Genomic DNA, 26,890 nt, shown 5'->3' on the forward strand with positions numbered 1-26,890 from the left:
TTAGTGAATGAAAAATTAACCACACACAACTATCTGAAATAAGAAAGATGAACATGACCTAAAAAGTAGAAGTTCATATGATGTGGATAATATCCCCAATAAGACATTAAAAAGTTGTGGTCCTGTAACATTTAATATTCTTAGTTATATAATGCATTGTTAAATCATGGCATTCTCCCTCAATGACTGAAATATACTGTTGATAGTTCTCTTCATAAAAGGGGTGACTCCACAGATGTCAATAACTACAGTAATTGTGGAATAGGAAGTGACTGATAATACATGACTAGATAAACATAGTTTCACATGACAGATCATGTTGCAATTAATGTAAAGATCTAATTATTCATTTATTAGCTTTCAAATAGTTACTTCTTCAAGAATGGTACTGTGGAAATACAGTCTCTCGGCAAATGCAGGAAAGAAAAGCAAGTCACTAGTCTGACAATGTTGTTGTTGTTGTTGTTGTTGTTGTTGTGGTCTTCAGTCCTGAGACTGGTTTGATGCAGCTCTCCATGCTACTCTATCCTGTGCAAGCTTCTTCATCTCCCAGTACCTACTGCAACCTACATCCTTCTGAATCTGTTTGGTGTATTCATCTCTTGGTATCCCTCACGATTTTTACCCTCTACGCTGCCCTCCAATACTAAGCTGCCCTCCAATACTAAATTGGTGACCCCTCGATGTCTCAGAACATGTCCTACCAACCGATCCCGTCCTCTAATCAAGTTGTGCCACAAACTTCTCTTCTCTCCAATCCTATTCAACATCTCCTCATTAGTTATGTGATCTACCCATCTAATCTTCAGAATTCTTCTGTAGCACCACAATTCGAAAGCTTCTATTCTCTTATGGTCTAAACTAATTATCGTCCATGTTTCACTTCCATACATGGCTACACTCCATACAAATACTTTCAGAAACGACTTCCTGACACTTAAATCTATACTCGATGTTAACAAATTTCTCTTCTTCATAAACGCTTTCCTTCCCACTGCCAGTCTACATTTTATATCCTCTCTACTTTGGCCATCGTCAGTTATTTTGCTCCCCAAATAACAAAACTCCTTTACTACTTCAAGTGTCTCATTTCCTAATCTAATACCCTCAGCATCACCCGACTTAATTCGACTACATTCCATTATCCTCGTTTTGCTTTTGTTGATGTTCATCTTATATCCTCCTTTCAAGACACTATCCATTCCGTTCAACTGCTCTTCCAAGTCCTTTGCTGTCTCTGACAGAATTACTTAATCGGAGAACCTCAAAGTTTTTATTTCTTCTCCATGGATTTTAATACCTACTCCGAATTTTTCTTTTGTTTCCTTCACTGCTTGCTCAATATACAGATTGAATAACATCGGGGAGAGGCTACAACCCTGTCTCACTCCCTTCTCAACCACTGCTTCCCTTTCATGCCCCTCAACTCTTTAACTGCCATTTGGTTTCTATACAAATTGTAAATAGCCTTTGGCTCCCTGTATTTTACCCCTGCCACCTTCAGAATTTGAAAGAGAGTATTTCAGTCAACATTGTCAAAAGCTTTCTCCAAGTCTACAAATGCTAGAAACGTAGGTTTGTCTTTCCTTAATCCAGCTTCTAAGATAAGTCGTAGGGTCAGTATTGCCTCACGTGTTCCATTATTTCTACGGAATCCAAACTGATCTTCCCCTAGGTCAGCTTCTACTAGTTTTTCCATTCGGCTGTAAAGAATTCGCGTTAGTAGTTTGCAGCCGTGACTTATTAAACTGATAGTTCGGTAATTTTCACATCTGTCTAAACCTGCTTTCTTTGGGATTGGAATTATTATATTCTTCTTGAAGTCTGAGGGTATTTCGCCTGTCTCATACATCTTGCTCACCAGATGGTAGAGTTTTGTCAAGACTGGCTCTCCCGAGGCCGTCAGTAGTTCTAATGGAATGTTGTCTACTCCCGGGGCCTTGTTTCGACTCAGGTCTTTCAGTGCTCTGTCAAACTCTTCACGCAGTATCATATCTCCCATTTCATCTTCATCTACATCCTCTTCCATTTCCATAATATTGTCCTCAAGTACATCGCCCTTGTATAGACCCTCTATATACTCCTTCCACTGTGGTGTGACCGCCAGACACCACACTTGCTAGGTGGTAGCCTTTAAATCGGCCGCGGTCCGTTAGTATATGTCGGACCCGCGTGTCGCCACTGTCAGTGATTGCAGACCGAGCGCCGCCACACGGCAGGTCTAGAGAGACTTACTAGCACTCGCCCCAGTTGTACAGCCGACTTTGCTGGCAATGGTTCACTGACAAATTACGCTCTCATTTGCCGAGACAATAGTTAGCATAGCCTTCAGCTACGTCATTTGCTACGACCTAGCAAGGCGCCATTATCATTTGCTATTTATCTTGTGATACATGTACCGTCAGACCGATGTTAACCAATTATGCATTAAAGTTAAGTATTCCAGTAGTTACTTACATTCTTTGCTACTATAAATTCCCTTAACTGTTCCAGACCTCACGCCAGCCTGCGTGAGCTTAAACGCGTGCCTTTCGGCTATCTCCTAGTGGCTTGGCTGTCTTGCCAAGTCACAACAGTTTTGCGACGAGCCAATTCGCGTTTGTACCAATACAGACTGATTTACTTGTGTAATGGCTTCGCCACAATCTCCAGATGTACTGTCCGAATTTTATCGCTTGCAGAATCAGCAGACGCAGGCATTATTGGATGCCCTTGGACAGCTCGTTCAGGGTCAACGTGCAATGCAAACCGATGCGGCAGCCGCCGCTCCACCGCTCCCGCAGCCACAACACGCAGTTGCACCACCTTTTCGTCCTTTTGATGTGGCACTGGAAAGCTGGACGGAGTGGTCACGCCAATTTGGATTCCATCTCGCTGCCTACAGAATTCAAGGTAATGAGCGGCAGCCTTTATTATTATCGTGTGTCGGAGTGGCCACGTACCGTGTGATAGTGAAATTATTTCCCCGATGCGATGTAGCAACTCTGTCCTACGAAGAAATTTTGTCTGCATTAGATGCATATTTCAAAGAATCAGTCAATGTAGTTGCAAAAAGGTATACCTTCTTTCGTACCAAACGTACGGCAGGACAGACTAATCGGGAGTGGGTTGCAACCTTGCAAGGCCTTACTAGGGATTGTGCTTTTGAGTGTGAATGTAGACTCCCTTATTCAGATACTATGGTACGTGATGCAATTGCACAGAACGTTTCTGATGTTCGTATAAGGGATCAGATTTTGAAACTAGTCAATCCCTCCCTTCAACAAGTGATGGACATATTGGATCGGCAGAACACACTTGACTTTGCTCAGGAATCATTTGAAACTTCGCCACCCGTGTGTCAGGTTAACCGGCCTGCCGGGCGAGCTGCACGGAACAGTAAACAGTCCTCGTGCCCGGCCGCACCAAAGCTGCCTGGCTCTCCGCCACGTGTCCCGCGTCGGCAAGCAAATGCAGTGAAATCATGCCTGCGGTGTGCTACTAGACATTCGCGTGAGAACTGCTATTTGATTTTTCTCTAATAAAATAGGCCATGTTCAGAGTGTTTGTCAGAAAAAGCTCCGATCGGACACACACATCCATTCCAGGCCCTTTGCTTCGCGCCGGAATCGGAATCGAACCAAGGATACTCAGGCTCGCGACACTTCGCCTATGGAAATTCATGTAGTTCATTCCACTCCACCCAGTGCCACTCTCTCTAACAGTGACTGTGTTTGTCCCACTAATAGTGTGTGTCGACATCGCCAGAAATCACATCAAGTCGCAAGTGATTCTGTACCAGTGTCAGTTCACGTTGCACGAGACAGTCGCTCTTGTCGTCAGCAGGACAATAAACTTTTTGTAGACTTGGATATTAATGGCAATGTCATACCATTCCAGCTCGATACCGGAGCTGCAGTTTCATTGATCAATCACGACACGTACAAACAGCTGGGCACACCTCCGCTGCGTGCCGCAAATGTTAAGCTAACTACATATTCAGGTCACGGGCTCCCTGTGTTAGGACAGTGCAGCCTTCTTGCAACATACAAGGGACAAACAAATCTTGTGTCATTGTACGTCCTTCGTTCTTCTTCTGCAGTGAACTTGTTTGGTTTCGATTTATTTCGGTTGTTTAACTTGTCTATAGTCAATCAGGTCCTATCAGTGAACCAGACTGTGCCTTCAGACAGTGTTTCTCGTCTATGTGAAGAGTTTGCAGACATTAACCCAAATTTTTCAGAGCGCGCAATGTTCCCCACGCATTGCGTGATGCGGTCACAAGAACATTACACGATTTGGAATCACAAGGTGTAATTGAATGTGTGCAGGCTTCTCTCTGGGCTTCACCCTTAGTAATTTTGCAAAAACCTTCCGGAAACTTGAGACTTTGCGTGGACTTCAAGGCAACAGTGAATCCCCAGCTAGTGACTGCAACTTTTCCTTTACCCCGCCCGGAAGATCTTTTTGACAAACTGTGCCCGGGTAAATATTTTTCGAAGTTGGACCTAGTAGATGCGTACTTGCAAATACCAATGAACGAAGAGTCCCAGCGCGTCTTGGTGGTTAACACGCATCTTGGTTTGTATCGATTCAAACAACTGCCATTCGGGTGTGCATCCGCTCCTGCATTGTTTCAGCAATATCTACAAATTGTTTGTGCGTCGGTCCCTACTGCAGCAAACTATCTGGACGATATTGTGATCTCCGGAAAGACGGAAGAAGAACATTTAGCCAATCTCAGAACATTATTTCAGGTCTTGCGACACAATGGTCTTTGCTTGCGGAAGGACAAATGTGTGTTTTTTGCTCGGGACTTACCCTACCTGGGCCATGTACTCAATGCCCAAGGCATACATCCCAGTCCAGAGCACCTCCGTGCCATACAAGACTTGCCTTCGCCGCAGAATTTGAAGCAGCTACAGAGTGTGCTGGGAAAAATCAATTACTACCATAACTATGTGCGCCACGCCTCTTCCATTTCAGCTCCGTTTCATCGCTTACGCCGTAAAGGTGTTCCGTTCGTCTGGACGACGGAATGCGAACGCGCCTTTTGCCAGTTGAAATCGGCGTTGCTTTCCAATACTTGCCTTACGCCATTCGATCCCCAGAAACCCCTTTTGTTGATGGTGGATGCATCGGATTTCGGGATCGGTGCTGTGCTTGCGCACAAAGATGGATCGCACGATCGCCCTATTGCCTTTGCATCCAAATTGCTCTCGTCTGCGCAAAGAAATTATTCACAGATCGAGAAAGAAGCTTTGGCTCTCGTATTTGGTGTTACAAAGTTTCATGATTTCTTGTATGGTTGTCACTTTACCATCATCACAGACCACAAACCTTTGACATCGCTTTTTCATCCGAACAAGCCTGTACCTCCATGTACAGCGCAGAAATTCATTCGCTGATCTATTTTCCTCTCGCAGTACCACTACGATATCTGGTATCGGTCCACTGCTCAGAACGGAACCGCCGATGCGTTGTCCCGTATGCCTGTTGCTAAGGATAGAGCATTCGGTTCCTCCGAACTTGATTGCATGTTCATTGATTCGGAAACCGATGACGTGGTCGAATTGTTTCCGATTGATTTTCGTCGTGTAGCTACAGCCACAGCTGCAGACCCTGTCCTTGCTACCGTTCTGCATTTTGTTGCTCCGCAATGGCCCTTGTCAAAGTCACGGATCGGGGATCCGTTGGTTCGCCCATTTTTTGCTCACAAGGAGAGACTTTTTGTACGACGTGGTGTTTTGCTGTTGCGTTCTGATAACGATCAGTCCAGGGTCGTGGTCCCACGTTCGTTACAGTCCTCTGTCTTACGGCTTCTCCACCCAGGACATTGGGGTATAGTGAGAACGAAAAAACTTGCTCGTCAGCACTGTACTTGGTTCGGAATCGATGCTGCGATTACGCATATGTGCTCTTCTTGCATGGCGTGTGCCGAACAACAATCCGCACCACCGTGGAAATTCTTTGCATGGCCAAAAGCCAGTTCCCCTTGGCAACGCTTACACATCGATTTTGCTGGTCCCTTCTGGAATGCTCGATGGTTGGTTCTGGTCGATTCATTCAGTAATTTTCCCTTTCTTGTCCGTATGTCTTCTACGACGTCATCTGCCACCATCCAAGCGTTATCTGCTATCTTTTGCATTGAAGGTCTTCCACAGACTATTGTTTCCGACAATGGCCCACAATTCATGTCCGCAGAATTTCAGTCATTCTGCAAGGCCAATGGTATTCAACATCTGACGTCCGCGCCGTTTTCGCCACAGTCAAACGGTGCCGCTGAACATTTGGTCCGGACTTTCAAGTCACAGATGTTGAAGTTGAAAGAGTCGCATTCTCGGGAGGACACGTTATTGCTCTTTTTGTCCTCGTATCGCTCTCAGCCCCGCGATGGTCGCTTGCCGGCTGAGTTGCTTCACGGTCGCCCTCATCGAACCTTGATGTCTTTGCTAAATCCGCTGCATCAGGTTCCTGTGCAGCGGCAGACACCTGTTTTTGCCCCAGGCGATCTTGTCTACTACCGCAACTATCGAGGTTCACGGCGTTGGCTCGCAGGGCGCATTCTTCGCTGCCTCGGCCACGCTATGTATCTTGGTTTGGGGGCCTCTGGTGAGGTGCGTCAGCATTTCAATCAGCTGCGCCTCTGTCGTCGCACGGGATCTGCCACTCCCCGTCTGCTTTCAGCGACGGTGCCGTCCGGTCAGTGCCCTGGAGACCCATCTACTGGCTCGCCTCAGCCCCAGGTGTTACCGACGCTGCCTTCCATTTTGCCCCATGGCGACGTGCCGCCGTCGCCGCATGTTCTCCCCGCCGGTGACGACTGCAGTGGACGCATCGCTACAACCGCCGGGCGCCTCCCTGGGTCACACGCCGCCGATCGCTCCCCGTGACCAGTTGTCCTCCGCCACGGAACTCCTGCCCGCTCCGGACGATATGTCGTCTTCGCCCGTCGGGTGCCCCGACCCGATGGAGGTCGACCCTTCGGACCCTCCTGTCTCTCTGCGGGCGCATACACCGCATGTTGGCGTGCACCCTGGACTAGGTTTTCAGGCGTTTCCTAGCTCCCCTCGGACCAAATGGCAGGGTGCGGGTGGCACAGCCTCGCCTGTTGTTAGGCTCCCCACCTCGTTGCATACGTCAACATGGGGTCCTCTCCACGGCGGGCGGAAGCCTTATGCCACAACCGTCCGCCGATTTGCGGGGGAGGAATGTGGTGTCACCGCCAGACACGACACTTGCTAGGTGGTAGCCTTTAAATCGGCCGCGGTCCGTTAGAATACGTCGGACCCGCGTGTCGCCACTGTCAGTGATTGCAGACCGAGCGCCGCCACACGGCAGGTCTAGAGAGACTTGTAACGCCGGAAATGCATATCCTCCTATTTCCACCTATTGTACTATAATTTGTTTTCCTTATTTTTGTTACCTGAATATATGACATTGCTGTGTCTTTACATATTGTAATTGTTTTACTATTTGTATATATGTATTTATGCATTTATGTCGATGTATAATTGATTTGTTGTGTAAAGATTATTTGTATTTTTATGCTGGGTCTTGCCTAGGGAAAACTGCTATCGAACGATTACATCGATAGGTTGTGTGAAGAATCAAAGTGTGTAGGATCTTTGGTAGTGTTAACTCTGCCGCGTGGGGCGCGGGCAGTGAGAGTCTGGCGGGAGTAGTGAGTGGAGCAGGTGTGTTGTGTGACGCTCCCGCGAGTTGCCGCGCTTTCGGGGTTTGGCAGCATGTAATTGCGCTCGACTCGCGATGATAGTTTCTGACATGGCGTCGCGGACGGGAAGCATTAGCTGGCGCACATCAAGAGCCCGTTTCGCCTGGTGACCGTGTCGAGAAGAAGGCGCGCCAACATCCAGCTTCTGCAACAGCGACGGCCGACAATGAGTGACTGTCGCCACCTCCTCGATCGACGGCTTCAAACCTTCAATCAACCAACAAGGAAGACTAAAAGCACGTAAAGTTTCAGAACTGTATGGCAGACCTCAGCTTTTCAAATTGTTCCATTTGCCTCGCAAAATTACAGCAACTTAGCATGAACCTTTGTTGCTCATTGTCCCAATTGCATTGCCAAGCAGGGTCCCTTCCTTTTCCGAAATGAGCCCGAGGGTCGTTGAAATTCAAACGCCAGCATCATTCGATTTCACTGCTTTAATTTCAAAGTTCAGCTGGCTACAATATTTAGGTTACACGAGCACAAATTAAGAGTGCGAGTTTTGTTAGCATATTTTAGCTTACCTGTGACTGCAGCTCAGCTTGGTACGTACTAAATTTTACTATTGTTAATTGTTCAGAATCATTTAATTCAAGTTCAAAGTTAAATCTCTTGTTTCTAAATTGCGTAGAGTCAAGTTGCTTTTGAAATGATTGTTGAGGTAGTCCAAGACTAACCGTATTTTACTGGATTTCGATGTGCTTAAGAAAGAAAGCTTCTTATTAATTTCAGTCACTAAATTAACTTTCAGTTTTCTGGTTTTATTAATTCTTCTGCTAAATTAAGTCAGAGAGTAGCGAAATTTATTACTTCTGACAAACTTTCAGTTTTCACACTACACGTGTCAACCTTCAGTTGCCACGCTTCTAGTGCTAATTATATGTGTAATAACCTTACTTTTTCAGTAACTATAGTAATTGTCCTTAGGACTGGCGACCGTGATTTCCTCCAAATCTCAAATATCTAATTACCGCTAGTTAATTGTTAACGTAACGGCCGCACATTTACTTCCTTTATTAACTTTATCCCTTTTCAAAATTAATTTCCACCAGTTTCATTTGCATTTTTCCTTTCATTTAGATGTAACCCTTTCCTCCCTCTTTACCGACAGGTTAACTTCGGTGACGATTGCTTTTCCCAAATTTCCATTAGGTACACGCGGTTTAATTTTTCACTGTCTTTAAGGTCGATAAGTGAGGGGGGAGGTTACAGACTTACTAGCACTCGCCCCAGTTGTACAGCCGACTTTCCTAGCGATGGTTCACTGACAAATTACGCTCTCATTTGCTGAGACGATAGTTAGCATAGCCTTCAGCTACGTCATTTGCTACGACCTAGCAAGGCGCCATTATCATTTGCTATTTATCTTGTGATACATGTACTGTCAGACTGATGTTCACCAATTATGAATTAAAGTTAAGTATTCCAGTAGTTACTTACATTCTTTGCTACTATAAATTCCCTTAACTGTTCCAGACCTCACGCCAGCCTGTGTGAGCTTAAACGCGTGCCTTTCGGCTATCTCCTAGTGGCTTGGCTGTCTTGCCAAGTCACAACATCCACCTTTCTGCTTTCCCTTCTTTGCTTAGAACTGGGTTTCCATCTGAGCTCTTGATATTCATGCAAGTGGTTCTCTTTTCTCCAAAGGTCTCTTTAATTTTCCTGTAGGCAGTATCTATCTTACCCCTAGTGAGATAAGCCTCTACATCCTTACATTTATCCTCTAGCCATCCCTGCTTAGCCATTTTGCACTTCCTGTCGATTTCATTTTTGAGATGTTTGTATTCCTTTTTGCCTGGTTCATTTACTGCATTTTTATATTTTCTCATTTCATCAATTAAATTCAATATTTCTTCCGTTACCCAAGGATTTCTACTAGCCCTCGTCTTTTTACCTACCTGATCATCTGCTGCCTTCACTACTTCATCACTCAAAGCTACCCATTCTTCTACTACTGTATTTCTTTTCCCCCCATTCCTGCCATTTGTTCCCTTACGCTCTCCCTGAAACTCTGTAAAACCTCTGGTTTAGTCAGTTTATCCAGGTCCCATCTCCTTAAATTCCCACCTTTTGCAGTTTCTTCAGTTTCAATCTACAGTTCATAACCAACAGATTGTGGACAGAGTCCACATCTGCCCCTGGAAATGTCTTACAATTTAAAACCTGGTTCCTAAATCTCTGTCTTACCATTATATAATCTATCTGAAATCTGTCAGTATCTCCAGGCTTCTTCCATGTATACAACCTTCTTTTATGATTCTTGAACCAAGTGTTAGGTATGATTAAGTTGTACTCTGTGCAAAATTCTACCAGGAAGCCTTCTCTCCCTTTTCCTACTACCGAATTCCAGTCACCCATGCCTATTAAATTTTTGTCCCCCTTCACTATCTGAATAATTTCTTTTATTTCTCATACATTTCTTCAATTATTTCGTTATCTGCAGAGCTAGTTGGCATATAAACTTGTACTACTGTAGTAGGCGTGGGCTTCGTGTCTATCTTGGCCACAATAATGTGTTCACTATGCTGTTTGTAGTAGCTTACCCGCATTCCTATTTTTTTATTCTTTATTAAACCTACTCCTGCATTACCCCTATTTGTATTTATAACCCTGTATTCGCCTGACCAAAAGTCTTGTTCTTCCTGCCACCGAACCTCACTAATTCCCACTATATCTAACTTTAACCTATCCATTTCCCTTTTTAAATTTTCCAACCTACCTCCCCGATTAAGGGATCTGACATTCCACACTGCGATCCGTAGAACGCCAGTTTTCTTTCTCCCCCCATGAACCACTGACCTTGCCGTTGGTGGTGAGGCTTGCGTGCCTCAGCAATACAGACAGCCGTACCGTAGGTGCAACCACAACGGAGGGGTATCTGTTGAGAGGCCAGACAAACGTGTGGTTCCTGAAGAGGGGCAGCAGCCTTTTCAGTAGTTGCAGGGGCAACAGTCTGGATGATTGACTGATCTGGCCTTGTAACACTAACCAAAACAGCCTCGCTGTGCTGGTACTGCGAACAGTTGAAAGAAAGGGGTAACTACAGCTGTAATTTTTCCCGAGGGCATGCAGCTTTACTGTATGGTTAATGATGATGGCATACTCTCGGGTAAAATATTCCGGAGGTAAAATAGTCCCCCATTCGGATCTCCGGGCGGGGACTACTCAGGAGGACGTCATTATCAGGAGAAAGAAGTCTGACATTATGATACAGAAAACCTGCAATCTACCTGCTTTGCTACATTCATTTGCAAGTTAACCAGAGGCTTTCCTGTAGAAATAGAGTAGAAATTCTCAAAGTGTAGCTTCTGACAGTAACCCTTGATGTAGATGTTAAAATAACCCAGTAAAAACAGTTTATTTATGGGCGCACAGTTGTTTCTGTGAGGATGGAAACTTACCTAACAGCTACATGTGACGAACCCCACACCCACACACAGAGCAATCTTAATGCTGGTGGCCTATGACAGCGATGAGGTGAACATTTTATTTCAGGATAACGATGTTAAAGACAGAGTGAAATTTAATATTACGAAGTACCTTATACATGTTGTGTTAAATTACAGATCAGATGTAAATTGCTCTTGCACACCATGTCACTAGGTAGTGACACACTTTTAGTTAAAGTTTGTGGCTTCTGGTGCTAATATTTTTTTCACCAATATATTTTTGTGTTCACTTGAAAACTAATAAACTATACCAACTATTATGACTCGGATGTGTTTTTTTTCCTTTTGTGTGCATAATATAATACAATACACTTTGCTGTGGCCTTATATTCGATGCCATGGGAAACCTCCCCCCCCCCCCCCCCCCTCTCTCTCTCTCTCTCTCTCTCTCTCTCTCTCTCTCTCTCTCTCTCTCTCTCTGGCAACACTGAATTCAAGTGGCAGTTCACAGATGCGATGAACACGAGTTGTCAGGAGTCACAGGAGTCACGTGTCACATGCTTGCTACCATTGTTTCCCTCGCGTTCTGCCATCACAAACGCAGAACACTGCCTATCCTATGATGTGTCATAGCAGTCTACAGTGCCACTTAACTTGAATTGAAACTGATTTGTGTTATTGGTAACAGTACAATATTTTTGTTAGTAGTTTGTTTCATAATAGAAAAAAATAAAAGATATTCATATATATAAATATATATAAATTGAAAGTAATAGCATATGCAGAACAACATAAAACAGAGTGCAGCTGAGCAGAATTTCAACCCTCCATCAACAGAAAAAACCATTCACGACTGGCAGACTAGTAAAGAACTGAAAAAAATGAGGAAGACTAAATGTGCCAATACAGGACTGAACGCAAATTGGCCAAAACTAGAAGATGATGTTTTGAAAAGGATTCAAGGACACTGTCAAAATGGCACTGGAATTAATATAAAAATAATTCAAAACAAGCTTGTACGCTAGCACCATAGTGGAACTTAATGGACTTAAGTGTAGAACTGGTTGATGCTACAGGTATACTAAGCATCATGGACCTAGCATGTGAATCAAAACTAAAATATCTCAAAAAACGCCACAAGAGTATGAAGATAAAGTATTATCTTTCCATCACTTTATTATTCAACATTAAAATAAAAGCAGTGTGGAACTAATCCAAATAAGAAATATGGACAAAACTCCTTTGACATTTGATATGTCGAGTGACAGAACTGTTACCATGAAAGATGCTGAAACTGTAACTATAAAAAAAGTGTACATGAAAAAATGTTTTACACTGTTGTCCTTACATGTCATAACTAATCCAATGAAGATGTTCAAGCAAAAAAACAATTACAAAATCCTCTGAAATACTGCCAGGTTTTTTCACGTACATGACACGGGTTGGAGAACTGAGGCTGGTATGAAAGGTGTTTTATTGAAGAAGAGTTCTCTTCTTGTGCTGAATCAGTTTAGTAGTCATTTCAAAAATTCTGTGAAAGAAAAATTGAGACAGAGAAATACAGAGCTTTCGGTCATTCCAGGAGAAATTAATTCACAACTGAAACCTCTTGATGTCTCAATGAATAAAACTATTTAAAGTGTATATGAGAGAAGAGTGGAACAAATGGATGATGGATGAAACCCAACATGAATTCACACTGAAAGGAAGGACAACGACAACAATGAAGAGGAGGAGGAGGAAGGAGAAGAAAGTGCTGATGACAATTTTCAGTGATTTTAAAGATCATTTCAGTTTACTTTGCAATAAAACAATAAAAATGGTGAAAAGTTATTTAAAAAAAATTGCTTAAAAATTAAGATGTGGTTTATAGTCTATAGCGTTCCATAGTCCGTAAAATACAGTATTAGGTTTCCAGCTACCCCCTCCTTTTTAGTGTAGCTACATGAACTCAGGAATGGCCAAAGGGAGGGTGGGAAGAAGGGGAGGTGGGGGCAGTCCATAACTCAGGCAGTATTTAAGGAATAGGATATGGGATTAGCTTTTAGCTAGGCATAGGGACAGCCTTGGAGGAGCCAGCCATGAAAAAAACTCTTCCATTTGGTGTGCAAGATATATGAGACAGATGAAATGCCCTCAGCCTTCAAGAAGAATATATCAGCCCAATTCCAAAGATCACTGATGCTGACAGGTGTGAATATTACCCAATTATTGGTTTAATAAGTCATACTTGCAAAATACTAACAAGAATTCTTTACAGAAGAATGGAAAAACTAGTAGACACCAACTTTGGGGAAGATCAGTTTGGATCCTGGAGAAATGTGAGCACACATGAGGCAAGACTGACACTACAACTTACCTTAGAACATAGATTCAGGAAAGGCAAACCTACATTTATAGCATTTGTAGACTTAGAGACAGCTTTTGACATTGTTGACTGGAATACTCTCTTTGAAATTCTGGAGGTTGCATGGGTAAAATACAGGAAGTGAAAGGCTATTTACAACTTTTACAGAAAACAAACAGCAGTTACTGGAGTCGAGGGTTATGAAAGGGAAGCAGTGGTTAAGATGGGAGTGAGACAGGGCTGTAGCCTATCACCAATGTTATTCGATCTGTACATTGAGCAAGTAGTAAAGAGAACCAAAGAAAACTTTGGGGAAGGAATTAAAGTTCGGAGAGAAGAAATAAAAACTTTGAGATTTATTGATGACATTGTAATTCTGTCAGATACAGACAGCAAAGGACTTTTAAGAGTAGTTAAACTGAATCGACAGTACCTTGAAAGGTAAGATGAAAAGTAAGACGGAAATCAATAAATCAAAACAAAGATAATGGAATGTAGTCAAATTAAACCTGGTGAAGCTGAGGGAATTAAATTAGGAAAGAGGGCGCTTAAAGTAGCAGATGAGTTTTGCTATTAGAATAGTAAAATAACAAATGATGGCTAGAGCAGAGAGAATATAAAATATAGACTAGCAATAGCAAGAAAAACATTTCTGAAGAAGAGAAACCTGTTAACACCAAATATAGATTTAAGTATCAGGGAATCTTTTCTGAAAGTATTTGTGTGGAGCTTTTGAAATGAGGTGCTACAGAAGAATGCTGAAGATTAGATGGGTAGATCATACAACTAATGAGGAAATACTGAATAGATTTGGGAAGCAAAGAAATTTGTCTGATACATAAAGGGATCACCAGTTTAGTATTGGAGGGATGTGTGGAGGGTAAAAACTGCTGAGGTAGACCAAGAGATGAGTGTTGTATGAAGATTCAGAAGGATGTAAGTTGCAGAAGTTATTTGGAGAGGAACAGTATTGCACAGGATAGAGCAGCATGGAGAGCTGCATCAAACCAGTCTTTAGACTGAAGACCACAACAATAACAACAGGGATACTTTTCTGAACTAATGCTGATAGCAGGAGCAGGGGTCCAGTCATCAAAGACAGGACAACATGTGAAAGAAGCCATGTCATATACCAATTTTTGCACAGCATTTTATGTGGGCACGACTACCGACTGTCTGTCAGAAAGAATGGCTGCCACCAAACTGTGGCCGACGGTAGAGTTGACCATCCAGGGGCAGAACACACTACTAAGCCACTTCAATAGGTGCTTCCAGATCATTTCCACTAGCACCATCTTTTCTATACCAAGGAGTTATGCTTGCAACATATTTGGCATTCCTGTAATCCTCCTGTCCTCAATCTCTGCTAACTCCCTGTACCCACCCCTCTCCTTCCTCTCGAGTCGCGTCCTTTAATCCACTCACGCACATCAATGTTATCATGTATTGCACAAACTTCCTGGTTCTGGTGCCCACATGTTGCATTCCTATTCTGTGTCCCTGCTGCTGACTTATGAGCTGTCAGTCACTCTTCCCCAACCCTCCCTCCTGCTCCTCACATCTTTTCTCCTCTCACCCACCACACCTGACAAACCCCTCATCCCAGGAGGAGGAGGAGGAGTCGTGTGTACATGTACTTTAGCTCATAAAAGGATACAGCCAAAAGCTAGAGAAGTTTTCATTCTTTTTTGTGTGCACCTTTCGATGACCGAGAACTTCTATTATTCAATGTGGTGCTTCCTCTACTCCTAATTTATATACACCCAAATTATATACAGTCTGCCAGAACTTTACATACCATATTTTCAAAGATGACTATTGTTCAGCTAAAATGGCATCCAGAAAATAATTCTTTGAAATATTCAATTCTCTGATGAACGCAGTTTCATTGCTTTTTTAAAAAACTTGGTGCTTCACACTGTCACCCAAGTTTCACTGACTTTATCAGCTCCGAAAAATGTTCAATGAATTAGATATTTGCCTTTTTCCTTTATTTTTTTCTGTTGTTCACATTTGTGTGTTCAGAAAATGTAAGTACCTGATTAAAAGATCTGTGCTCTATTTCATATCTAGTAGGCAATGTACGTACAACAGAGTAGTTGCTTATTTCTCTGAACACAACATACTGACAAATTTGGAGTTTAGTTTTTTGGAACAACTCTTCAATTAATCACAAAATGTATTTGTTCTTGCATGAGAAGTTGAAGGCATAGAAAAACAAAAGTGTAACCACAGGGTGCGTTTTCTAATTTAACAAAAGCTTTTTATCATGTAAATTACAGTACATCATCAGGAACACAGTACTATACGTATAGCCTGGACACGAAGAACTACATCTCCAAAATATTTGAACAGAACACTGTGTGGATGTTGTAATGGGACACTATTTTGTAACATGTGAAAATTACGGTACAATCAAAATTCATATTATTAATTGCACAGTCTAATGTAAATTATAAAATTTATTTCTGGACGAATTTACAAAATAATGATATATTTTAGGGAAGATTCTTCTTTTGTCAAGAAAGTTAGTAAACTCTTTGGAATATTGTGAGTACTGCAGAATGTAGGTAGTAGTGGGCATGCCTCTGATGGAGAAAAACATTTTTTTTATGATCAACACTAACAATGTAATTTGGAATATTAAGCGGAAATTGTAAAGATGGTGTGATATCGAAAAATGTGACAAAGAATAAAATTCAAGAATAATACATGCAAATCATCAGTTATTTAGTTATCAAGAACCCACAAAGTTAAATCAAAATTTCAGCCCCAAGTATGTACCCCTAGATGCAAAAACGGGAGCCGACAACAAGAGAAAATGAAGATAAGTAAAATGTTTCTTTTATATATCTTATGCCTCACGAAACTTTCAAAACTTGTGTAGAGACAGAGAATCTGAATCGTGATGTATGGAAGGGTAAGATTACAATGTGTACGCTACAGATGTACATGAATTACCTGTTTGAGTCAGGCTCAATGAAACTGCAACGCGGGCTCTTGACGGGCACTGGTATCTTGCTTTTTACTCCAGGGACATATGGTGTCTGTGCCTGCACTGGTACGGTTTTCCTGGAACGATCCTCTGTTGATTTCATCTCAACAGTAGATGCTGAGCACACAGAGTGTCTTCGTTCCTATAAAAATAAATCAAAAGATACAGGCCAATGAAGGTAGATAATACAAATCGTTGATGCACTGAAATTTTTCTTGTCTATGTATTTACATTCTGAAGAGAGAGGAAGAATAGAAATTCTTGACACTGGGGGAAACAAATAATTTTACAAGTTCCACATAAAATAAGTCATACACAGTCCCATAACTCTCATATAATTTTGTATTTGTATATATATATATATATATAATAGAGGGAAACATTCCACGTGGGAAAAATTATATATAAAAACAAAGATGAGGTGACTTACCGAATGAAAGCGCTGGCAGGTCGATACACACACAAACAAACACAAACATACACACAAAATTCAAGCTTTCGCAACAAACTGTTGCCTCATCAGGAAAGAGGGAAGGAGAGGGGAAGACGAAAGGAAGTGGGTTTTAAGGGAGAGGGTAAGGAGTCATTCCAATCCCGGGAGTGGAAAGACTTACCTTAGGGGGAAAAAAGGACAGGTATACACTCGCACACACGCACATATCCATCCACACATACAGACACAAGCAATATGTCTGCTTGTGTCTGTATGTGTTATATTCAGATGGTTTTTATAGCACAGATTGTGCAGAGTACAATTTATTCTCAAGACCTAAAAAGGTCTTTGATTGTGAAAAATAAATTATGGCTCAGTTTGAGGTAAGCTATTCACTTTCACATTTAATGTGGGAAAATTCAGAGATGACTACACACACACACACACACACACACACACACACACTCACACTCTCTCTCTCTCTCTCTCTCTCTATTTGCGAAGTAAGCTTTTACAGTGTCAGATGAAAAACTGATTACTTTTCTTCCAGGAATTCTTATCGCACATCTGTTTGTAAACTTAGCACAAAGGAGACTTATAAATGAGTTTCAACCTAACTCACCAGTTTGTCTTGGGTTTCTCCATTAGTAATTGGAACAACATTAGGGGGCACGGCACCCGGCACAGGAGACAGATGTTCACCATTTGCAGCTTGAACGTTTTCGTCGGCAGCGTCAAAGTACACAGAAGGATCCTCCTGGCCAACGCCGGGACTTGCTGGGCTGCCGTCCCCACCGACAGCAGCACTGCCATTAGTCGTGGGGGAAGGTTTTCTCGTCAGAGGTTGCAGATGTGTGTTGGCTCGAGAATTTGCCGTTTCCACAACTGCTGAGCCTCCAGCTTTGTCCACAACTCTGATCTCCAGCCGCCCGGCCACTGCCTCCATCTCTCCTTCCTCCTCTTCCTCTTCTACCTCCTCTTCTTCTACCTCTTCACTGCCCGCAATTCCATTTGCCTCCACCACAACACCTTTTGGCTGCACCATAGCTTGTGCTAATTTTTCTTCACTATTTCCCTTCTGACACTGTTGTCTATACTGAATGTCACTTGAAGGTGGTGGTGGTTGCTGCTGCTTTGTTGGTGGTTGTTCCAACTTTAGAGGAGGACTCCTCTCTTTTGTTCCAAACGGACTGAGTTTTATTGTCTGTAACGATAAACAATACAGAATGTAAGAAACAATGATGTACAACAAGTGCAATTATTATAGGAAAGACAGAAATTTAAAGCTGTAAATAAAGAGAAGAGGGTTATGTTTCTCAGCTATACAATACATATTTTGAAACTATCAAACACTAAGTACATAGTATCTTATACTTTGATGCTGCGTATTATAAATTTGTTGCATTTATAGTTGCTTCATCTCACCAATTAATGTGATTAATGAAACACACAAATTCTGTAATCTCTTTCAATTGGATTAACAGCCTATGATTCAGCTTACAGTCTGCAAAATAACCAATGGAAAGAGCATCAGATTACACAGTATGAGCCTTCATTTTTGTTGCCTTTGCTTGACATCTTATCAGATTCTGATATAAATAATCAACAACATAATAAGAGATGTACTCTAATGAATATTTACATTCATTCTCAAAACAAGCTCCTAGTGAAATAAATTGCGATAGCAAATAATACTAATAATAATAATAATAATAATAACAATAATATTCTATAAATAAGTGATTATGAACTAATACAATGGAGCAAGCTAAATAAGAATGAATATTAGCCAGAATAAAGACAATAAAAATGCATGATGCTATTTTTGGTAGTATATCTATATCTATTTTTAATAAAGCTGCACATAAAGGGATTTCATGTTATATGAAACATTTTGTATGCTAGAGTAATGCAACTGATGCAATAAAATTATCAGAAAAAAGGTTCCCTGCTATCAGTGTTGTACTTATAATTTAGATAGCTATAAAACAAGGCACTGGGGACTCCGGAATAAACATCAAATTAAAACAACTTTTCAACTTTTTGAAGATTACAATTTTCTTGTCCTGTACATTACCGTCCTGTACATTACCTCATTTGCCACTTTCAATGTGTCTGCAACTACTTTCCCCTTATACGTCAAGTGATGTTTCATCAGATAAGTTGCAATTCATCTCCCATGGCACAACTGAAACTATGGCTAGAGTATGTCAGTCATTAATTTTAAGGTGGTTTGAGACAGTGCCTCTCTTACATTCCTGTTCTATGAACAAAGTACTTATTCTAACAGATATATGATAACAAATTATCTCTGTAATAATACTGTATAGCACATAACTATGGTTTCAGTTGTGCTTCTTGGCTTCTGATATGGTTACCACCTTAGACTCCGCTTTGGAAAAAATCAAAGTGTGGCAATTGAGAGGACATCACAAAAAATATTACTACGCATCATGGTAAAATATTCCTTTGTCATATTGTTGGAACAGCAATGGCAGGTTCTCCATCAGTTTTCAGTAACAATCGCACAACCAGCAACAAGTACTGGAACATGAAGAATATGCCTTGAAAAATGGGCTTATTGCACTTTTCGAGGATTGAGCTTGTTCTGTGAATTACAATAAAAGAAAACTGATGAAAGAGTGAATCCAGAGAAAGAGAACATCATCAAAAGGGATACAAATGAGACATTCTGACAACACTGGAGACAACAGAGAGATGTAAGAGATAATGCATAGTATTGCATGGAAAATGTGAAAATAGCCAAATTAGCAAATTTTGCACTTGCAACAGACTTGGATGCTGCATACAGATTCAGTATAGGAAAAACTTCACAGATGACTGAAAACATATTATTGTTTCAGTTAGGTTTCCACATACCTAGGATAAATTTACAACTGTTTATAAGTGATTCCAGTTACCATATAATGTACCCCCAATGAAACCAGTGATCTGCAAGGAATGGGCACAATTAAAAGGAGCAGAAGCACCTTTGGATTCTGCTAGAGTTCAATGCACATGAATTCTGAGTTGTGGTCAATGAGATTTAATACACATTCTTATGATGAAAGTGTGCCTTGCAATATCCTGGAGAAGATTAATAGGCTCTTAGCTGTGTATCCAGCACATGCCACTATCAAATGATTACAGAAGTCAGGTAAGAGCCATTATTTATTTCCTCCTGTCGGTCTCTCTTTTTTTTCTTTTTTCGCTATTCTTCTGACTACTTCTATGTGGCCCTCCACCATTTAATCTCCTGTGCTAATGTCATCATTTAACAGTAGCACTTAACACTCAACACCTTCAGTTGTTGTTGTGTATATTCCAGTTCCTATCTTGTCTTACAATTTTTGCTCAGTACAGCTCCCTCTGATTCCAAAGAGCATTTTAACACACATCCTATCATTCAGTCCCATCAGCTAGTTAGTATTTTCCAAATATACCTTTCCTCACTGATTCTGCAAAGAACCTCTTCATATGTTGATTTTATCAGTGGACTTAATTTTCAGCAGTCTTCTGCAACACCAACTCTCATACACTTCTCCCCCCTCTTTTCCACTTTTCCTGCAGTCCATAATTAACTACCATGCAATGTTGTGCTCCAGACATACAGGGGGTGAACATAAAATTGAAAACACCAAAAACACAGCACATTTCTATACCTAATAAGATGTAGGAATCCTGTTGCATTCAAAACAGCTTTCAGTGATCTCAGAATGGATAAATATAGAAACTGTGTGGTTTTCAAGGGAATTTTATATCATTCCTCCTGCAGTATAGTTGCAAATTTATGTACTGATGATGGAAGTGGATAGGGATCATGCAACCCACTCTCCACAGTAGGCCACAAAGGCTCAATAATACTGAGATTTAACAGGTTTGGTGGCGAGGATAGATATAACAATTCATTCTCATGCTTACAAAACTAGTCCCAGATGATGCAAGCTGTGTCAACAGGTGTCCGGTTGTCTCGCAACAAAGCATCGCCACAGGGTAATCAACATTGCACTGTGGGATGGACCTGATCAGCAAAAATGGTTAAGGAATCACTGGCAGTAATGCTCCCTAGAGAATAGCCTTAGCACCCACAGAATATCACAATACGGTTGCCCAAATCATCACCAATCTCCCACCACGTTTCAATCTCGGAATGTAAACTCAGCCAGAAGTTGGAAACAGTACGAAACAAGACTCATCCGACTAAATAACATTCTTCAATTTTCTCATGGTCCACCTTTTATGACTTAGGCATCATGTTTTTCCTTTACAGACATCAGACTCACTGATGAGTGATTTTAGAATACCAGCTCAGCCTGTATTTCCTCCTTATGGAGCTCCCTTTGTGTTTTTTTAAAGCAGATGGGTACGTGACTAACATTCAGCTCTGCCACAATTTTTGCAGCTGTCCTCCTCAATGACCATCTGTCACAATTACTCAGCACACAATTTCATCTGTGTTATGACTTAGTGGATGATGTTTTTTGCTTTCCCTGTATGCTGTATAGATCATCGCCTCTTGAAACACTAAAAACTTTGGCTGTCTCGGTTAAAGAAGCACCCACCTTAGAGCACCAACTATTTGTCCATGTTCAAATTCACTTAGCTCTGTCATAATGTAATCACAACTACATAGAACATTGTCCTGACCACAAGTGACACTTTCAACACATTGAGGACACTGCGTATGTGTCATTTGTGGTCAAATACAACGTCACAACCTGCCTGACTGGCTACCATCTGCACTTATGTTCAGGCATGTATTTATCATTGTGTTTCCATTTTTTTGTCCAACCTCTGTAAATTCTCAAAAGTCCCTACCTGATGTTAATGCCTATGTTTGACACAAGTACACTTTTTTATGTGGAAAACTCTCCCTGCCTCTGCTAGCCTTATCAAATGGCATCATGCTGATTTGCAGACAGGCACAACGGAAAGACTGTTACACACAAAGTTTTCAGCCAAAGCCTTCTTCAGAAAATAAAGCTAAACACACAAACATCCACAAAAGTAGTCACACCTGCAGTCAAGCTGGAGTGGCCGGAGATAGTGATCACGTGTGAATGTGTGTGTATTTACCTCTCTTTTCTGAAGAAGGCTTCAGTTGAAAGCTCACTGTGTAACAGTCTTTTTGTTGCACCAGTCTGCAACTCAAAGTGACATATTTATGGTGAGTATTGATCTATCCTTTCCACAATTGTTCAAATGAATCTTTGATGTGTCCATCTGTCTGGGTGGGGAAATTATCTTATTTATGCTAGCATGTTTCCTTCCAGTCTGATCAAAGGATACATCAAAACTATAATACAGCTGCTCAAGATATTACAAAACTATACCCATATCCCCACTGGCTTGTAGTACACATATCATGCACCTCCAAATCCTTTTAAAAATAGGTATACACATTAGTTTGGACTATAGCTACTCTACAGTTAAGAAATTGTTTGTGCCATTCTTGTCACACGCTTTTGTTGACACTAAATCTTTAGACACTTATTAATTTTGGCAGTCACTTTTATTAGATTAACAATACACTATTATGATGTTTATCAGTAAGTTTAGTCAATTCTTCATTATTGTGTTTAGCGTAGAAAGTTTCCCATGAACTCTGTATGCTTGTGTCACAAGTTCAGTACAGTAGCTCTGGATACACACAGTCAATCTGCATCTGTTGTTTACAATTCACCAACTGCGTGGCAACAACAACTTGCTCTTACTGGAGGTCTGAAGGTATAACATTATAGTTATTAAATGTAATTCGAAAATGATCACAGATGTAATGATGATACAGAATACTTCCACAAATATTATGCAGGTGGAACACATGAGACAATGTAAATGTGTTACAGATATGTCAAAACAAGATCCAGAAAAGAGGTGTTTATACCATGGTGTTTGTATTTCTTTTTTCCAACTCTTGCAATTTGGGAGCCCTATTCATGTAAAGGAGACCTCACAGCATCCAAATGAATCTGAAAATATTTTGTTTCTTATGTTCCTTACTTTCCACTACTGATGAAGTTAAAACTGAATCTTTCATTTTAATTTTCATACAAGCTCTCTGTTTATTTATCTCACGTATATGATCTCTGTTTATTTATAAACTGCAGTGCACATATTCCTAGCACATAGAATCATGCACAATATTCATTCCTTGTAACAACACCAGACTTTGCAACAGCACATTTTACATGTTTGAACAATGGACACCCTAAAGCACAACACGGGAAGGCACGCTGGAATAAGGCAGTGTAATGGGAAACATGCATTGTGTGGACGAAGTTGCAGGCAGCACAACAGAAGCCCCCCACACGCACCGGCAGACTTGGCCTTCGGGCACGATCTCTTTCAGCATCGGCCAATTCTTTGTCTTCCTGAGTCAAGCGCACAGCCACATTGCGCATCACGTCCACTTCATACACCAAATCATCAAAGGCAGCTTGCTGCAGCAAAGGTGGCTCCAGTTCAGGTCTGTCAGGTGAGAACAAGATTGTGTTACTTAAAGTTGTAGATATGACTATAAAATAAATTATAGCAGTATGAAAACTGATAAATTGTTCCAAAACAGTATTAAACTCATTGCGTGTACTAAGAAATGATGAGAAATAGGGAGGAGAGTAGGAGAAAGGCGAAAGGAGGAACAATGAGGAGAGAAAAGCACAGAGGGGGATGAAAAGGTAAACTGGTGGTAAGAGCAAAGGAAAAGATCAAAGTGGAGGTGGAAGGGGTAAACCATTACTGGGGGGCGAAGAATAGGTCATATGAGAAGGAGAGAGAATTAGGTCAAAGAGTGGGAAGAGGGGGGAAAGGGTTAGGTAAGAGGGAGGTAAAGAAGGAAAGAATCAAAGAGGGAAAGAGGATCAGAGATGGAAAGAGGGAGAGGGAAAGGGAAAGAGGATCAGAGATGGAAAGAGGGAGAGGGACACATAGGAGGAACAGTTGGGAAAGGGAGACGGTGGGGGGGGAGACGGTGGAGGGGGAGGGAGACGGTGGGGGGAGGGAGACGGTGGGGGGGGGGGAGGGAGACGGTGGGAGGGGGAGGGAGACGGTGGGAGGGGGAGGGAGACGGTGGGAGGGGGAGGGAGACGGTGGGAGGGGGAGGGAGACGGTGGGAGGGGGAGGGAGACGGTGGGAGGGGGAGGGAGACGGTGGGAGGGGGAGGGAGACGGTGGGAGGGGGAGGGAGACGGTGGGAGGGGGAGGGAGACGGTGGGAGGGGGAGGGAGACGGTGGGAGGGGGAGGGAGACGGTGGGAGGGGGAGGGAGACGGTGGGAGGGGGAGGGAGACGGTGGGAGGGGGAGGGAGACGGGAGGAGGGGGAGGGAGACGGGAGGAGGGGGAGGGAGACGGTGTGGGGGGGAGGGAGACGGTGTGGGGGGGAGGGAGACGGTGTGGGGGGGGGGGGAGACGGTGTGGGGGGGAGGGAGACGGTGTAGGGGGGGAGGGAGACGGTGTGGGGGGGAGGGAGACGGTGTGGGGGGAGGGAGACGGTGTGGGGGAGGGGGGTGGAGGGAGACGGTGTGGTGGGCAGGGAGACGGTGTGGGGGGGGGGGGGGGAGGGAGACGGTGTGGGGGGGAGGGAGACGGTGTGGGGGGGAGGGAGACGGTGTGGGGGGGAGGGAGACGGTGTGGGGGGGAGGGAGACGGTGTGGGGGGGAGGGAGACGGTGGAGGGGGGAGGGAGACGGTGTGGGGGGGAGGGAGACGGTGTGGGGGGGAGGGAGACGGTGTGGGGAGGGAGGGAGACGGTGTGGGGGGGAGGGAGACAGTGTGGGGGGGAGGGAGACGGTGGGGGGAGGGAGACGGTGGGGGGGAGGGAGACGGTGGGGGGGAGGGAGACGGGGGGGGGAGGGAGACGGTGGGGGGTGGGGGGGAGACGGTGGGGGGGGGGGGGAGGGAGACGGTGGGGGGGGAGACGGTGGGGGGGGAGGGAGACGGTGGGGGAGGAGACGGTGGGGGGGAGGGAGACGGTGGGGGGGGAGGGAGACGGTGGGGGGGAGGGAGACGGTGGGGGGGGAGGGAGACGGTGGGGGGGGAGGGAGATGGTGGGGGGGAGGGAGACGGTGGGGGTGGGGGGGAGGGAGACGGTGGGGGGGTGAGGGAGACGGTGGGGGGGGAGACGGTGGGGGGGAGGGAGACGGTGGGGGGGAGGTTGACGGTGGGGGGGAGGGAGACGGTGGGGGGGGAGGGAGACGGTGGGGGGGGGAGACGGCGGGGGGGAGAGAGACGGTGGGGGGGAGGGAGACGGTGGGAGGGGGGAGACAGGGGGAGGGAGGTGAGGAGATAAAAGCGGAAGGGTAGAGACAGGGAGTGAAACTGAGTACAGCATTGTTGTACGGCACAACACAGCAGAGATTCATTCAATCATTATTGAAGATAATTACTGTTATTAAACAGGTCACAGCGAAAATGGAAAAAAGTAATACTTTCTGCATTAGTGCTATCGATACATGATATCATAAGTAGTCTTATCAACGAAAGAAAGCATAGTATTCTCTATTCCTGGCAAAACTAAGGAAGATGTAACATATTTAAAAGACCAACAGATACATTAGCCACAATTTTATTTTAAAATTAACCATGCCCAGGTGTATACATCAAGTTAGTGTAACACAAACATATTTTGGTACTTAAGAGAGATTCTACTTTTGTTGTACAATACTAAAGAAAAGTGTTACCATGTATAAAAGGTATTGCACAAACTAAGAAAGTCATCTGCAAAACTGAGGTGATAATATATTTATATAAAGTGAAACATCACCCAGAAAAGCACAATAATTTCATAATATTCGTCATATTTATGTCGCAGTAAATCACTTTCTTTGCATGATAAAGAATTTCAGTTCTAGAAAATTGTGCATTTCCAAATATTCAGAAATAGTGAATGCTGAGGGAATTGGATTAGGAAATGACACACTCAAAGTAGTAACGGAGTTTTGCTGTTTGGGAAGCAAAATAACTGATGATGGTCGAAGTAGAGAGGATATAAAATGTAGACTGGCAATGGCAAGGAAAGCGTTTCTGAAGAAGAGAAATTTGTTAACATCGAGTATAGATTTAAGTGTCAGGAAGTCGTTTCTGAAAGTATTTGTATGGAGTGTAGCCATGTATGGAAGTGAAACATGGACAATAAATAGTTTGGACAAGAAGAGAATAGAAGCTTTCGAAATGTGGTGCTACAGAAGAATGCTGAATATTAGATGGGTTGATCACATAACTAATGAGGAGGTATTGAATAGAATTGGCGAGAAGAGGAGTTTGTGGCACACCTTGACTAGAAGAAGGGATAGGTTGGTAGGATATGTTCTGAGGCATCAAGGGATCACCAATTTAGTACTGGAGGGCAGTGTGGAAGGTAAAAATTGTGAAGGGAAATCAAGAGATGAATACACTAAGCAGGTTCAGAAGGATGTAGGCTGCAGTAGGTACTGGGAGATGAAGAAGCTTGCACAGGATAGAGTAGCATGGAGAGCTGCATCAAACCAGTCTCAAGACTGAAGACCACAACAACAACAACAACAACAGTAAACATAACAAATGACGACAAATATTTGTGTGATAATTTACATATGCTTTCAGACCAAATTCAGCTTCTGTCAAAATAGGTTGCTTTTTGGTACCTACTAAGCAAATATTCTCAAAGGTGGGCGTTTCCTAAAAGTTGGTCCTGCTTTTAAAGAAGCACAAAACTGTTGACTGTTGTCTGACAGTACGTATTGTTTATTTCTACCCCACTTGTGACAGAAATAAATTGAACCTAATGGCTAAAAATAGGACTGTTTCAGGATATTAACACTGAAAATGATATCAGTGACCATGAGGTGGTTGAAGCATCCATGATTACCAAAGTACAATGGGAAACTATAAAAAGTTGAAGAGCTACTTTTTTGTTGAACTAGATAAAGAGGCAGTAGTATCATATGCTGATGAGGAACTTTGAACATTTTGCTTTGGGCAGGAGCATGTACAGGAACTGTGGCTGAAGTTCATAACAAGACTCTGTATCGAGAGTCATTTATC

General features: G+C 42.8%; 1 protein-coding gene across 4 annotated transcripts in view; it reads right to left on the bottom strand.

Moving 5' to 3' along the window:
* LOC126419906 (tau-tubulin kinase homolog Asator) overlaps positions 1-26,890 on the bottom strand; it is a 609,233-nt gene that overhangs the window by 19,843 nt on the left and 562,500 nt on the right. For 3 of the 4 annotated variants that reach the window (XM_050087187.1, XM_050087185.1, XM_050087186.1), the window contains 3 exons: positions 23,190-23,343; positions 17,498-18,079; positions 16,409-16,584 (listed from right to left, as the gene is read on the bottom strand). In XM_050087187.1, the coding sequence (XP_049943144.1) occupies positions 16,409-16,584; positions 17,498-18,079; positions 23,190-23,343 (912 nt within the window). The remainder of the gene's footprint in view (positions 1-16,408; positions 16,585-17,497; positions 18,080-23,189; positions 23,344-26,890) is intronic. The other variant, XM_050087188.1, reaches the window with a different exon arrangement.

This window comes from Schistocerca serialis, chromosome 9, assembly GCF_023864345.2.
Source record: "Schistocerca serialis cubense isolate TAMUIC-IGC-003099 chromosome 9, iqSchSeri2.2, whole genome shotgun sequence".
NCBI classification, from domain to species: domain Eukaryota; kingdom Metazoa; phylum Arthropoda; class Insecta; order Orthoptera; family Acrididae; genus Schistocerca; species Schistocerca serialis.